The 13,880-nt window shown below is 41.5% G+C and overlaps 1 protein-coding gene across 1 annotated transcript in view; it reads left to right on the top strand.

Moving 5' to 3' along the window:
- Positions 1-13,880, top strand: part of LOC122618022 — a 28,993-nt gene that overhangs the window by 630 nt on the left and 14,483 nt on the right. Inside the window, exon 2 of the mRNA XM_043794144.1 lies at positions 285-424. Within this exon, the coding sequence (XP_043650079.1) occupies positions 285-424 (140 nt within the window). The remainder of the gene's footprint in view (positions 1-284; positions 425-13,880) is intronic.

The following is a 13,880-nucleotide window of genomic DNA, read 5'->3' as shown; positions in this document are numbered from 1 at the left end:
CCTGCTTAAATTGATCGTTTCGAGATCTCGATATTCGTGAAGTAGCTTGGCGTATTGGTTGCACGCATCGTAGGATAAAATCCGAGCTATTTCATGCTTAGGCGTGTCACAGGTCGATTCAGAAAGCGTTGCTCGATTGATAAGTTTACGTCGCTTACGTCAACGAGCAAATCGAAGTATTGAATCGGATCCAATGATAGCGCAATTGACGTTAGCTATCACGAAAGTCCAAACAAAATTTCGCCTTAGTCCGAGTGATAATGTTATTTTTTTTTTCTATATAGGTTTGTATTTTTGAAATGTCGGCGCCGGTGTCGATTAGGAAGTTTATTTTGGAAAAGCTGTCGCTGATGCTGAGGCGGGCAATTGTGCAGTGGCACTCTTCAAACTTGCCTCCCGAATTCGAAGACAGCGTTATTTTTTTGTTTGTGACGAAAAAGAGCATGGTTGGCTGTTGCTCGATGCGTTCTAAACGGTCGCCAACATCAGTGTTGCGGGGTGGCAAAGACTTAGAACTGTAGTCAACCGTGCGTACATTGTGAAAGTCGCCAACATCAACTACTTTATCTGCCAACTTAGCCAAGTCTGATAGGCTGGCGTCCGATACCTGCAAGATAGTTTGCACTTGCGTTGGTAAGCGCTGCATCAAAAGTGCTTTTAAGAAGCTTTCGTTAACTTTATTTGCGGCGGGCGAGCTTAACTCATTAAGCAATTGCGAAGGACGCTTATCACGAAGGTCGATCTCCGATATTAACTTCTGGATTTTCTTCTGTTCCCTTTCACAGAAGCGTTCCAGAATGCAAGATTTTAAATTTTCGTATTTGCCTACACTTGGCTGGTTGACGACTGCGTCGGAAATTCGCGCCAAAACTGGTGCTTCGATTGATGACAGACAACCATAATTCGGGGTGCTCGGGCCAAAACGGTGGTATTTTTACAGCCACGTGGTTGATTGCAGCGTCGGGAACACGAGCAACGGGATCGTGAAAAACGTCGGCGTCGTCTTCCATGGCGTCGTTGGTTGTTAAAATTTATGCAGATTTTCGAGTGTATGAATATAGTGAATCACGTCGGGGTCACCAATTTAACGTGTATCGTACACAGAAATAAGTTCTAGTATTTATTCAGTTTACTGTATTTTAATTATAACAAATCGTATACAAGGCAAAAGCTAAGAAGCCGCGAAGGATGCCGTGGTCTTCGAGAATGGTGATGATAGAAGCGCCTAGAGAAGGCCTCTCTCGATCTCGATGCTCGTGCAAGCTATCGAGTTCGGTAACACTATATTAAGCTGCTGAGAGTTGCCACACATCCTTTAAAGAATTTTACTTCGAACCGGATTTGTGACTATTTAGAGAATTACTTCTTTTACGTTTTTGGGGTACCCGAGGTAGTACTAACCGATAACGGTTCTCAATTCAAATCTGTTTTTTTTTTTAATCGTTCTTAACACGATTGGACATTAATCATATGTGTACAGCTGTCTATTCGCCACAGGCGAACGCCAGTGAAAGGCTAAATAGATCAGTTCTTGCGGCAATTCGAGCATATATTGGTAATGACCATTCGAATTGAGATAACCATCTCAACGAAATTAGTGGTTCATTAAGAGCCTGTGTTCACCGCAGCACTGGATTCTCGCCCTATTTCTTGGCGTTTGGCCAAAACATGATATTAAATGGTCAAGATTACGAGCGTCTTCGAAAACCTAATCTGCTGTCTGACGATACTTCTCTTAAACAGCAGGACGTGACTCAGATTGCTAGAGCAAAAGCTAAAGGGACAGTCGCTATATCTCACGACGTTACCGCTTGCACTGATAATCTACGCTGCCGACCAATACAATTCAGTGTGGGAGCCAACGTGTATGCTAGAAACTTTGCCCAAAGCAATGCAGGGAAAAGATTCAACGCCAAGCTAGCACCTGTGTTCATTCCAGCTAAGGTTGAAAAGAAATTAAGTTGTACGTATTACGAACTGATTAATGAGTCGGGTAAATCAATAGGTGTATATTATTTAAAAGACTCTCTGCAGCATTAACTGCGGTGTAGTGTCCAATTTCCTACAGGGGCATTTGTTTCTTTTCTCTTTCCCCTTTTGCTAGTTCCGAAAGCAATTAGCTTAAGTGTGGCTTATCTTTAATTCGGTCACTTTGAAAAAGCTAGCGCATCGTTTGTGCGTGCCGACACCCACGCATGTTTGTCGACTTCGGCTGCACTTGCCGTTGTCGCATGCTCGGCTTTGATATATGCCTAGGCCTAGTTGAGTACAGCTTACTCTAAGAACAGCAGCCTACCAATTAAGTTCAAGTCAAGTGCGTGAAATAAATTTATATATTTTGCTGAAAATATTATATACTGAACTTAATGTATAAAAATACATTTCAATATAATAATATCAGTTAAAAACCGGCAAACATACGCATAAAATTAATTTCTGTGAATTAAAAGTGGCCAGGTATAAAATTGCTCATTTTCTTATGAACAATTTATAAACAAATTTTTTTTCAGTGCCTATTTAGTGCCAGTGCCTTCTTATATAAGATATATTGTTTGGAGAAAATTCCTGCATGTTTATAGCAGAAGAAAATCCCACCCCAAATTAGCACACGAGGTTTTGGCAATTTTGTGACGTCATGGCAAACCTCGTTTGAGTTATTTGCAACTGCGCTGTTCGTAGTGCTGCGGCCGTTTTGGTTATGTGGAGCTGCGCTGCCGCTGCTCTACCTAATTCTTCGCTGCTTTGGTTGTTTAAGCGCTGCTTTGGTTAATTTGCTCTGCCTTGGATATTTGGCGCAGCGCTGCCGCAGATTTTCGCTATGTCTTGGAAGTATTTCGACCAATAAGCTGGAATAAAAATATGACGTCTGCCAATTAAATTTACATTGAAAATTTCTGAACCGTCTCCAAGGAAGATAGTGATGCCAACTCTTTATTGACCAATTTTCCGAAAAATGTGCTAGGTCTTCACAAAGTTTCAGTAAAAATAAATATTAAACACTACAAATTTCTGCGTACTTATTTCGGTCGCTATTAAAAGCGTATTTTTATTAACGCCGGCGAACTCATCAGGTATATCGTTATGTGACGTATGTTTCCGTCTTAAGCCAATGTAATTGTTTTTCAGAGCCAAGCGGCTGGTGGCTGATTAGAATCCTTGACCAGTGCCACGTTGTCTGCAGATATTGGATTTCTTATTGTTCCACTTGTGGCGTTCTTGCAATGTTGTTAAATATTCTTGGTGCCATCTTTTCCAAAATCCTTGGTACATGGATTGTAATGCTGTCAATAATCCAAGCGATTAATTGTCAAATGACTTAGGTCTCCCTCTGGAACGCAAGTGGATGGTCGACCGATTGTGGTGAATGTGGTGGTATGAAACTCCTTTGATTCCGTCGTTAGCCAACGACTGTGCAACGGTGTGTTTATGGTGCTGCAACTGGAGTAGGTAAAAAATGTCATCTAAAACTCATTTTGCACCCACAAAATTTGTGCCATTGTCGCTGAAGATTAAAGAGTATTTTCTCGAAGTGCCATATAACGACGAAGACATCAGCGTAATCACTTCCTTAGTGCTGAAATGGCAGTGCCTCTGTGATTCGATTGCTCGGTAGATCAGCCATGAACATTTGAAGTATGTGTGCGTTGTATGTATGTCGTGAACCAGCTTTCCTACTAGGTTGCGCGCGTCAAAGATCCAATATTTTTGCCGTACAGTGACAAACAGTGCAGAATCTCTTGGATATAGGTTTGCCCAGTGTTCATGCTCTAGAATCATCTTTGTGATGCGATGTGACTTTAGCAGCAAAATAGGATGTTTGACATCTGCGGTAGCTGCGAGTTGCCTGATCTGCATCCAACTCTAAAAATGTCATCCTTGCATACAATTGAGGACAATTCTTTTTATTCAATATAAAGTTACGATTCTCATTAAAGAAACTCTGGGCCTGTCGAAAACAAATGATGCGAGCGATGTGAATTTCATCAATGGTCAGTAGTTAGAGGCATGTACGCGAGCCTGAAGCGGGTGTCCTTGTTTGTTTGATGATGCGTAAGACGTAAGCTACGATGCGAACTAGTGTTGACGAGATACGCTGAAACAGAAATTCTAGTGGGGTATCCGATGGTTCTTGATGTGTGCTCAAAGACAAAGTTTTCATCTCTTCTTGTTCGTGATTTTCCGAAAGAGAAGAACAGAACCTTGAGGATTTTAACTGTACCGCATGCCCCGTCCACCAAAGTTCAAAATTGAGCAGGTCTGATACATGATGACATGTATTTCGTGGAATAGCATGGAGAATTTTTGATGTCCTATTTGCTAAAAACGTTTTAAGTTCCGATTGTTTATGCTGTTAGGTCGCACCAGCGTGAGCTTCGATCTTCTTATGCTGCAGAGCAGCCTTAATCAACACGATGAGTCGACTTACAAGCAAAGCGCCGCATAGCTCGAGGCGCGGTAACAATTGTTGCTTTAATGGAGAAAGTGCCATAGTGCCATCTTCCTGTACTTTTCGACTGTAGGCGATTGCAGAATATGCTTTGATGGCTGCATCCAAAAATCCGGGTAACTCAATTTGTTCCTTTTTGTTGTGTAGAAAGCGTGGCAAACGTAGTTGGCGCAGAACATTGAGTTCTTGCGGCACTTGCCGTTTTGTGCTATTCGCATTTGATGTGAGGCAAACTGAGTAGGATAAAGTGTTATCTTCTGGATATCATTCTTTGCTGACGAAGCATTACCCTTGCCTTGGCCGTCCTCATTAGTTTCAGCAATTTCCGTGCGAATGCATGATGAGTTTGTGACCCATTTGCTAAGCTCCATGCCTGCGTGTTTCAGCAGTTGTATCAGTTCATGTCGAATATTGAGAAGTTATTCTTCCGTACTCCAGGGAGTACATCATCTACGTAAAACTCCTTCTTGAGTATACTTGCAGCTGTAGGAAACTCGTGTTGATGGTCGTGAGCCAGCTGATCTATTACCCTTACTGCTAAAAATGGTGGGTTAGATGTTCCGTATGTTACTATTGACAGTTCGATAGGTATATGATATTTCTCTTCACATGATACGCTGATAATCGCAATGATTGGCAGCCACTCAGACTTGACTATACATTTTAACAATGTCTGCAGAAAACACAAACTTGGACTTTCTGAAATATATACAAATGGTAAACAAGTTTCTCGGATACTCGGTCCAATATGCAGAGCGTTGTTTAGACAGCTTTAAATTGTGTCCTTAAAGAAGCCGTCAAAGACCACCCTAAGTTTTTGAGTAATCACAGGGTGATGTGGCAAATAAAAGCTGTGTTTCTGGTCGATTTCCTCGGGCGATAACTTTTGCATGTGGCTAAGATTCAAATAGTCACGCATAAACTTAACATAATGTGCATACAGATCAGAGCTTGGTTTCAGACGGCCTTCTACAACTCGGAATCGTGTAGTCCTTGTAGTGTGTCTGAGATCTGTTGGCTAGGAGTTTTGAACGGCAGTACAAAGATGTAGTGCCCTTTGGCGTCCCGCGAGGGTGTGTTGACAAAATGTTACTTAACCTTGTCATTATCTGGTTTTTGATGTGTGTATTGGTTAACATCCTCCAACTCCCAAAAGTGTCGACGGGTGGCGTCGATATCAATATCGGTATGCAAAGTTGTAGCAGACGATGAATTAGTGGTCATTGTTGATGAGATGACCCAACCAAAAATTGTGGAAATGGCGATGATGTTGCCCTGGCTGTCGAACATTTTTAGCCCGTGAAAACTGACCAAACTTAGTCGCCTCCCAAATGGATATCAATGGGAGCTAGTGATTGATACTCCGAATAGGCAAGTTCGAAGCCGTCGAACACCTTCAGTGCCGAGGGGTCTGGCTAATGTAGAAGTGATTTTACTCAAAACGTGGGCCCGTACTAGCATTTTGTTATCTGAGATTCTTGACTGCAACTCCAGGGTGCTGAAGTCTTAAGTTGTTTCCGCCTTGATCAACGAGATTCCAGATACAAGAATTCGTGAAGGCCAGCGTGCCAGCCCGAGTGCTTGAATGCACCGTTCCGAGATGTATGACAGTTCCGAGTCACTGTCTAAAAGCACCCTACATATAGTGCGCGCCCCTTTACTGGCTTTTATTTTTTTGTATTACATATTGCACTAGCCAAGAAAATATTAATCAATTAATCCTTAATCAATAAAAAATATGATATTAATTCAACTGCGAGGGCGTGCTGACATAATGTTTGACGGACAACCTTGACAAAAGAGGATCGTATTTCACGGCCCGCGACGATCCATATGTGAAGGGCTTACAATTGGTTTACAATTTGTTGCTTGTTGTCGTCGTTTCGCATCTGATCCGCCGGGGTCTTGAGCGACGCGCCAACGAATTTCGAAATTCGCAAATCAATTCCGTGCACACTCCTCGTCGAGCCTTTGTTGGCTGACGACCTCTCTGATTGTAATGCATCCAAATGCGCCGAATTGTGCTGCTGCGAGCGATCTTTCTGGCATTGATGACCCTGTATCTTAATCGCGAAAACGTAACATTCAAATAATGAGTGAAATACAAACGGCTTGCTTGGCATTAATAGTGGGTGTTTTGTAATGTATAAGCATGAGGACTCCAGAGACATAGACGCAGCGCAAGTTTATTGACCCATGTTGCCACGCCCACTCTAACGCCCAGAAACCGACCAAAGCTGCCACGCCCACACTTTTAAAAAATCTTGTCATATTTTTTGTCATATTTTTTCAGATTTTTTTTTATACCCGTTACTCGTAGAGTAAAAGGGTATACTAGATTCGTTGAAAAGTATGTAACAGGCAGAAGGAAGCGTTTCCGACCATATAAAGTATATATATTCTTGATCAGGATCAATAGCCGAGTCGATCTGGCCATGTCCGTCTGTCCGTCCGTCTGTCCGTCTGTCTGTCCGTATGAACGTCGAGATCTCAGGAACTACAAAAGGTAGAAAGTTGAGATGCCACATGCCGGTCTAACTCGATGTATTCCATGATTTGATCGGTATTTGTCGTCACAGGTCTTCCGCCGGCTGGCTTATCCACGGTGTCGTTTTCACCGGCTCTGAATCGTCGAAACCATTCCTCCGCGGTTCGAAGTGATAGAGTACCATCCCCCAAAACACCATTAATCTCACGGAACGTTTCTCTAGCGGATTTGCCTTTAACGAAGGAAAACTTTAAAATAGCGCGAATTTCGGCGTTAGTGAACTCCATGTTTACACGTCTATAACTGTTGAACGCAATATCCAAACTAATCATGCATAGCGTCGTTTTGTAGGTTATGTCAAGACCTTTCAAATTATGTATAGTATTGCCAGATACGAGTAGCGCTTTGTACATAGCCGCGAAATTCAAAAGATAAAAAGGCGGAAGGGAGATATTTGACAACCTTATATATATCTAAAGAAAGATGACCTTCACTTAGTGTATTTTTTTTTATTTGTTTGTGTATATCTTATTATTGTTCGGTTAGAATTATTGGTGCACGAAGGTATATGTATGTATAACTCCATCACTATATATATGTAGCAACACCCAGGATCCAACGCGTCGAGATCTCATCGCTCCGGATTAAAGTAGGGTAAGTTTGACGAAACCCTGTTCCCGAGTTTTCTCTATATTTTTATACCCGTTACTCGTATAGTAAAAGGGTATACTAGATTCGTTGAAAAGTATGTAACAGGCAGAAGGAAGCGTTTCCGACCATATAAAGTATATATATTCTTGATCAGGATCAGTAGCCGAGTCGATCTGGCCATGTTCGTCTGTCCGTCCGTCTGTCCGTCCGTCTGTCCGTCTGTCCGTATGAACGTCGAGATCTAGAAAGTTGAGATTAAACATACGGACTCCAGGGACATAGACGCAGCGCAAGTTTGTCGATTCATGTTGCCACGCCCACTCTAACGCCCACAAACCGCCCAAAACTGCCACGTCCACACTTTTGAAAATTGTTTTGATATTTTTTCATTTTTGTATTAGTCTTGTAAATTTCTAACGATTTGTCAAAAAACTTTTTGCCACGCCCACTCTAACGCCCTGAAACCGACAAAAACTGTCAGTGTTGAAGATTCTCCTTCGCACTTCCACTAGCTGAGTAACGGGTATCAGATAGTCGGGGAACTCGTCTATAGCGTTCTCTCTTGTTTTCCTGTAATTTTGTCTCGATTTGCCAAAAATCTTTATGTCAACAAATACAAGACTTTCATTGAGAAGTACTTGAAAATGGGACATATTTCGGAAGTTCCGACAGAAGAATCCAATTCCTGTCGGTATTTATTGCCTCTTCATTGTGTCATGAAAGAGGACTGCACCACCTCAAAGGTTCGCGTCGTTTTTGATGGATTGGCTTCAACTTCTTCAGGATACTCCTTAAACGATGTTCTGATGGCTGGTCCAGTGATTTATCCAAAACTATTCCAGATTCTTCTTCGTTTTCGCTCGGATCCAGTTGCAATCACAGGAGACATCTGTAAAATGTACCGGTGTGTGGTTTCGCCTGAGTATAACCACTTTCAGTGTGGAGAGATTCTGTGCGTGTTTAAGTTGGATACTGTGTCGAATGGTACGAAACCTGCTCACAACCTAGCTGTGAGGTCCATGCATCAGTTATTTATGGAGGCGACATTTCCAGTGGGTGTCCAAAGGCAATTTGTCCAAAGGCAATTTTAAACTAAGGAAGTGGTGTTCAAGTGTAACGCCTGTTTTGGAAGTAGTTTCGAAAGACAATAAGGAGTCCTTCTCGAAGTTTGACGATAATGGTGATTTTACAAAACCGCTAGGCCTCGCCTGGGATCCGGTGTCTGATCAGCTGTCGTTTTCATTTTCAATGTTTCGATCAACATCAAGGCCTTGCCGACGTTCAGTTTTATCAGCAATCTCTCGGTTCCACGATCCTCTGGGTTTGCTTGGCCCAGAAATCAAAGTCCAAGTTTTTTTTCAGCTGCTGTGCAAGGAAAAGTTTTCCTGGGACGAAAGCCGTCCTTTGGCCCAAGATTCAGAATGGCAAGATATTCCCACGATTGACCTTTTTCCAAGCTCTGAATCAGAGATTCATGATTTTTGCGATGGCAGCATTGAAGCTTATGGAGCCTGTGTATATGTCGCGTCTAGGGTACAATCTCGAAGAAGCCACTTACTTTGTTCAAAATCTCGAGTGGCCCCTTTGAAAGCCACGTGCCAAAACTTGCGCTTAGCGGAGCTGAACTTCTAGCTCGGCTTATAGCTAAAATCTGTAAATTGAATTCTACTGCTGGTGCGACTCAATTGTGGTGCTGTCTTGGATCCGGGTGGATTCCGTGTGGCTGCAATTCACGAGTTTACGGTTACAATGACGCTACATTCCCACTGCTTTAAATCTGGCAGATATTCTTACGCGGGGAGCTCTTCCCAGCGATCTTACCCAGTTTCTTTGTGGGCTCATGGCCTTTAGCGAGAGTCGTTGAGCTGGAGTCGCCCGAGTTGCTGTGCTGATGATACCAACAGGATTGACAAAGCGGGCAGTGAATAAGCTGTGTCTTCTTCCCCTTAGGAATGCAGCTGCAGAACCACGCTTCCAATGGAGGAAGTATGTCGGGGGTCGCAACCACAAGCAGCACTTAAATTTATGAACAGTTATTGTCAACATTGAAAAAAACAATTAGTCCACGGCAGCTCAGCTTTATCTATGCAGGTCAGCTGCGTTAGCTACTTACTCTGTAAGTATGCGCATGACTGCCGAATTTCTCGAAGAAAAATAAATGATTGAATTCGCAACCATCAAAACCGTCTTTTATTTTGCAAAAAAGGATAATAAAAAGGCTTATTAGCTCAACAGGGCGTTTTATGTATCATCTGTATTAATCTGCTGTGGCAGTTTACTGTTTGCGAACTTTGGTTGTCTTCGTCAGTTTGATTGTATGTCCGTATGGTAATAGTCCGTATGGTCGTAGGTTGGCTCGTAAAAGTCATAGGGAATGTATTTCTGATAAGCAGCGCTCTCTTGATATAACGATTTAACGAAAGCATCCTATGCTATCAACTGTTCCATGGTATTGATCGCTGTATTGGTTGGTTGAGCAGGTGGATACTCGAATAAGGTGTTGACTTTGATATTGGGGTTGTTGGCTATACCAAATGCATTGTATCGATGGATGTTAAAAATTGATCGAGGTCTGAAATTGCATGTCTGCTTGGCTGAAAATTGTTTGTATTGGGGTGAAAGAGTTTTGTAATGTTGTTGTACGACAGGAATGGCATGTTTGTCATTTTGCTGGTGCTATAGTTGTTGTTTTAACGTTTATTTATTTATATGTTATTATTTTGGTTTATTTATTTGGCTCTGTATCTTCGGTCTGTCTTTATGAATCTTATTTGTACCTTATTTATTTATCATATTCAATATTGATAAATTTTATTTTTCACCTTTTTTATTATTATTTTGGTTTTTCGCTTTTTTAAGATAGATTATAAGGGTTGCATTATAGCTTTTTCGTGGGGTTTTGAGGTAAACAATTGAATTTACAACCTCTCACAAATTAACAATGCTGACACTGGGTTACACGGTGGCGCTTTATTGTAAAGGTTTTTATAAAAACTTAAAACAATATTGACCGGCGCATTGGGCGGATTTTTTTTTATTCAATAGAATAACCGAATAACCGACCGATTGCGTCAGTTGTGTTTTACATTCCTTACAGACTAACTACCGCTAAGTGTCGTTACCAATGAAATAAGAATAAGAATATATATTCCTCATCCCCATCACTAGCCGAGACAATGTTCAGATGTCCGCCTGTCTGTCCAAATGAGCGAAGAAATTTCGGACTTAGGCCCGGATGCCGCGAACTCTTTTATCAGTAGATTTCCACACAAACTTAAACACCGCTCAGAACTGTCACGCCCATAGTTAATATAATATGTGAATAATCTTTTAATACTATTGAAATGTATAAAATTTTGACACACAAACCATTAAATGCTGTTTATACCCGTTACTTGTAGAGTACATATTCTTGATCCGGATCAATAGCCGATTCGATCTGGCCATGACCATCTGTCCGTCCGTATGAACGTCGAGATCTGAGGAACTATAAACTATAGAAGTATAATTCAAGAAAGTTGAGACTCAGCATGTAGACTCCAGGGACATAGACGATGCGAAAGCTTGTTGACCCATGCCCACGCCCACGTCGAAGCCGTATGTTGTTTTTGTAGGAACGATGTTTGACGAATAAAGCTTTTCTCTCTTCGAAGGTGGGATTTCTGACATATGACGGCAGACGGCCAAACTGCTAATCGTTGAAATTGTCTTTTGAATGAATCAACTCACTCTAATCGATTGCGGCCAAAACTCATTATTGAAGTCAGCTCGATAATGCTGGAACTCCAAGTTAAAAGTTGGTAAACTTTAAAGTATTTAGTCAGAGAATTGCGAGTAATTAAGTCCACCTTAATTTTTAGCTTATCGTCGACGGATTTAGCCACTAACTCCGGCTCTGTGGATACCGTAAACTTGTCCATATGCAGAAGCCGCTGGCTAGGTAGAACTTCAAACTGGCCAAGAGTTCCTTTTCAATTGGTAAAAAAAACTGTCTTTGAAACTGAGTCGGAATCCATTTCGATCTGGTGGATACCCCTTGTTGTTGTACAGAATTTGCATCTGCCTAGTTTTTCTAAGATTACGTGCATGTTTGGGTTGGGTGCCTGTCTTCCAATGGGATTCTATTAAATTTTCGGTATTCTATTACAATACGGAAATTCTGTTTCCCTGATGCATCTGGATTCTTTGGGACTACCCAGATGGGGCTACTGTAAGGTGAGTTACTGGTACGTATAAAAACCTGATTTAGCATATCTTGCATTTGGCTTTCCACCTCTTGCTCATTAGCCTTTGGGTAACTGTATAATTTAGTATGAATGGGTATATTGTGCTTGGTATTGTTTGTATTTATACCCGTTACTCGTAGAGTACAAGGGTATACAAGATTCGTTGAAAAGTATGTAAAAGGCAAAGGGAAGCGTTTCCGACCATATAAAGTATATATATTCTAAATCAGGATCAATAGCCTAGTCGATATGGGTATGTCCGCCTGTCCGTATGAACGTCGAGATCTTAGGAACTACAAAAGCTAAAATGAGATTAAGCATACAGACTCCAGAGACATAGACGCAGCGCTAGTTTGTTGACTCATGTTGCCACGCCCACTCTAACGCCCACAAAGCGGCCAAAACTGATACGCCCACAATTTTAAAAAATGTTTTGATATATTTTTTACTTTTTTATTAGTATTGTAAATTTCTATCGATCTGCAGAAAAACTTTTTGCCACGCCCACAAACTGCCCAAAGCTGCCGCGCCCACACATTTGAAAAATGGTTTTATATTTTTTCTTTTTTGTATTAGTCTTGTAAATTTCTATCGATTTGCCAAAAAACTTTTTGCCACGCCCACTTTAACGCCCACAATCCGCCAAAAACTGTCAGTGTTAAAGACTCTCCTTCGCACTTCCACTAGCTGAGTAACGGGTATTAGATAGTCGGTGAACTCGACTATAGCGTTCTCTCTTGTTTTTGTTTAGTTTGTAAATGCCATCTTATCACCCTGGTGGTATTGTTGCTGGAGTGCTAACAATCTTTATTTTTCCTTTATTTAAGTTTTTCAGTCTGTATAGGTCGGATTCTAATATGGGTGTATTTTTTGGTTTGTCCAGGCGTGGTATCAGATGCTTTCCTTATTTTGTGCTGCTTTGCTTTCGATTAGTTTGTATTTGTTGTTGTAAAGAGGCACCACCTGATCGCGGTAGCTTATTGTTGCTTTGCCTTTTCCTAATAAGAGGATGTAGCTTTCAGAGAATGAGTGCAATAAAAATTCTTTTGGCGTTAGGGCAAAATCTTTGAGGGTAGTTATACCCGTTACTCGTAGAGTAAAAGGGTATACTAGATTCGTTGAAAAGTATGTAACAGGCGGAAGGTAGCGTTTACGACCATATAAAGTATATATATTCTTGATCAGGATCAATAGCCGAGTCGAGTCTGTCCGTCTGTCTGTCCGTCCGTATGAACGTCGTCCGGAACTATAAAAGCTAGTTGAGAATAAGCATACAGACTCCAGAGACATAGACGCAGCGCAAGTTTGTCGATTCATGTTGCCATGCCCACTCCAACGCCCACAAACCGCCCAAAACTGCCACGCCCACACTTTTGAAAAATGTTTTGATATTTTTTCATTTTCTTATTAGTATTGTAAATTTCTATTGATCTGCAGAAAAACTGTTTGCCACGCCCACCCTAACGCCCGCAAACCGCCCAAAACTGCAACACCCATACCTTTGAAAAATGTTGTGAATTTTTTTCACATTTTTGTTCGTCTTGTAAATTTAACTCTCTATACCAAACAACTTTTTGCCACGCCCACTCCAACGCCCACAAACCGCCAAAAACGGTCAGTGTTGTAATTTCTCTTCGCACTTTTACCAGCTGAGTAACGGTTATCAGATAGTCGGGGAACCCGACTATAGCGTTCCATCTTGTTAATATTGGTAACTTTACGTAAACGATTGCCCTTGATGCGATTTCCTGTACAATAGCGAATTTTGAAAATTTGTCGACACACGTAAGGAAAAGGGTCCCATCTGTTGAGAATATATCGATGTGGAGTATTTCTCCAGCATAAGAGGGAATTGTCGTCTGTCCGATTTTATGTTTATTGGGGTATCGACTATACTTGGCCATAGAACAGATCTTGCAGTTAGATGCAGTTTCCGTTGTTAGGCGAAGCATTTTTGGGAAGAAGTAGTCTCGCAAGATCTGTTTCACATTTTCTTGGGCTGCGCGATGGGCCCTATTGTGTTCGACTGTGGCGATTTTCCTTTGTTCCGTTTTGTCTGTAATATCTT

The sequence above is a fragment of the Drosophila teissieri genome, chromosome 3L (genome assembly GCF_016746235.2).
Source record: "Drosophila teissieri strain GT53w chromosome 3L, Prin_Dtei_1.1, whole genome shotgun sequence".
Taxonomy (NCBI): Eukaryota; Metazoa; Arthropoda; class Insecta; order Diptera; family Drosophilidae; genus Drosophila; species Drosophila teissieri.
The sequence above is the reverse complement of the archived record's forward strand: the minus strand, read 5'-3'. Positions and strand labels throughout refer to the sequence as shown.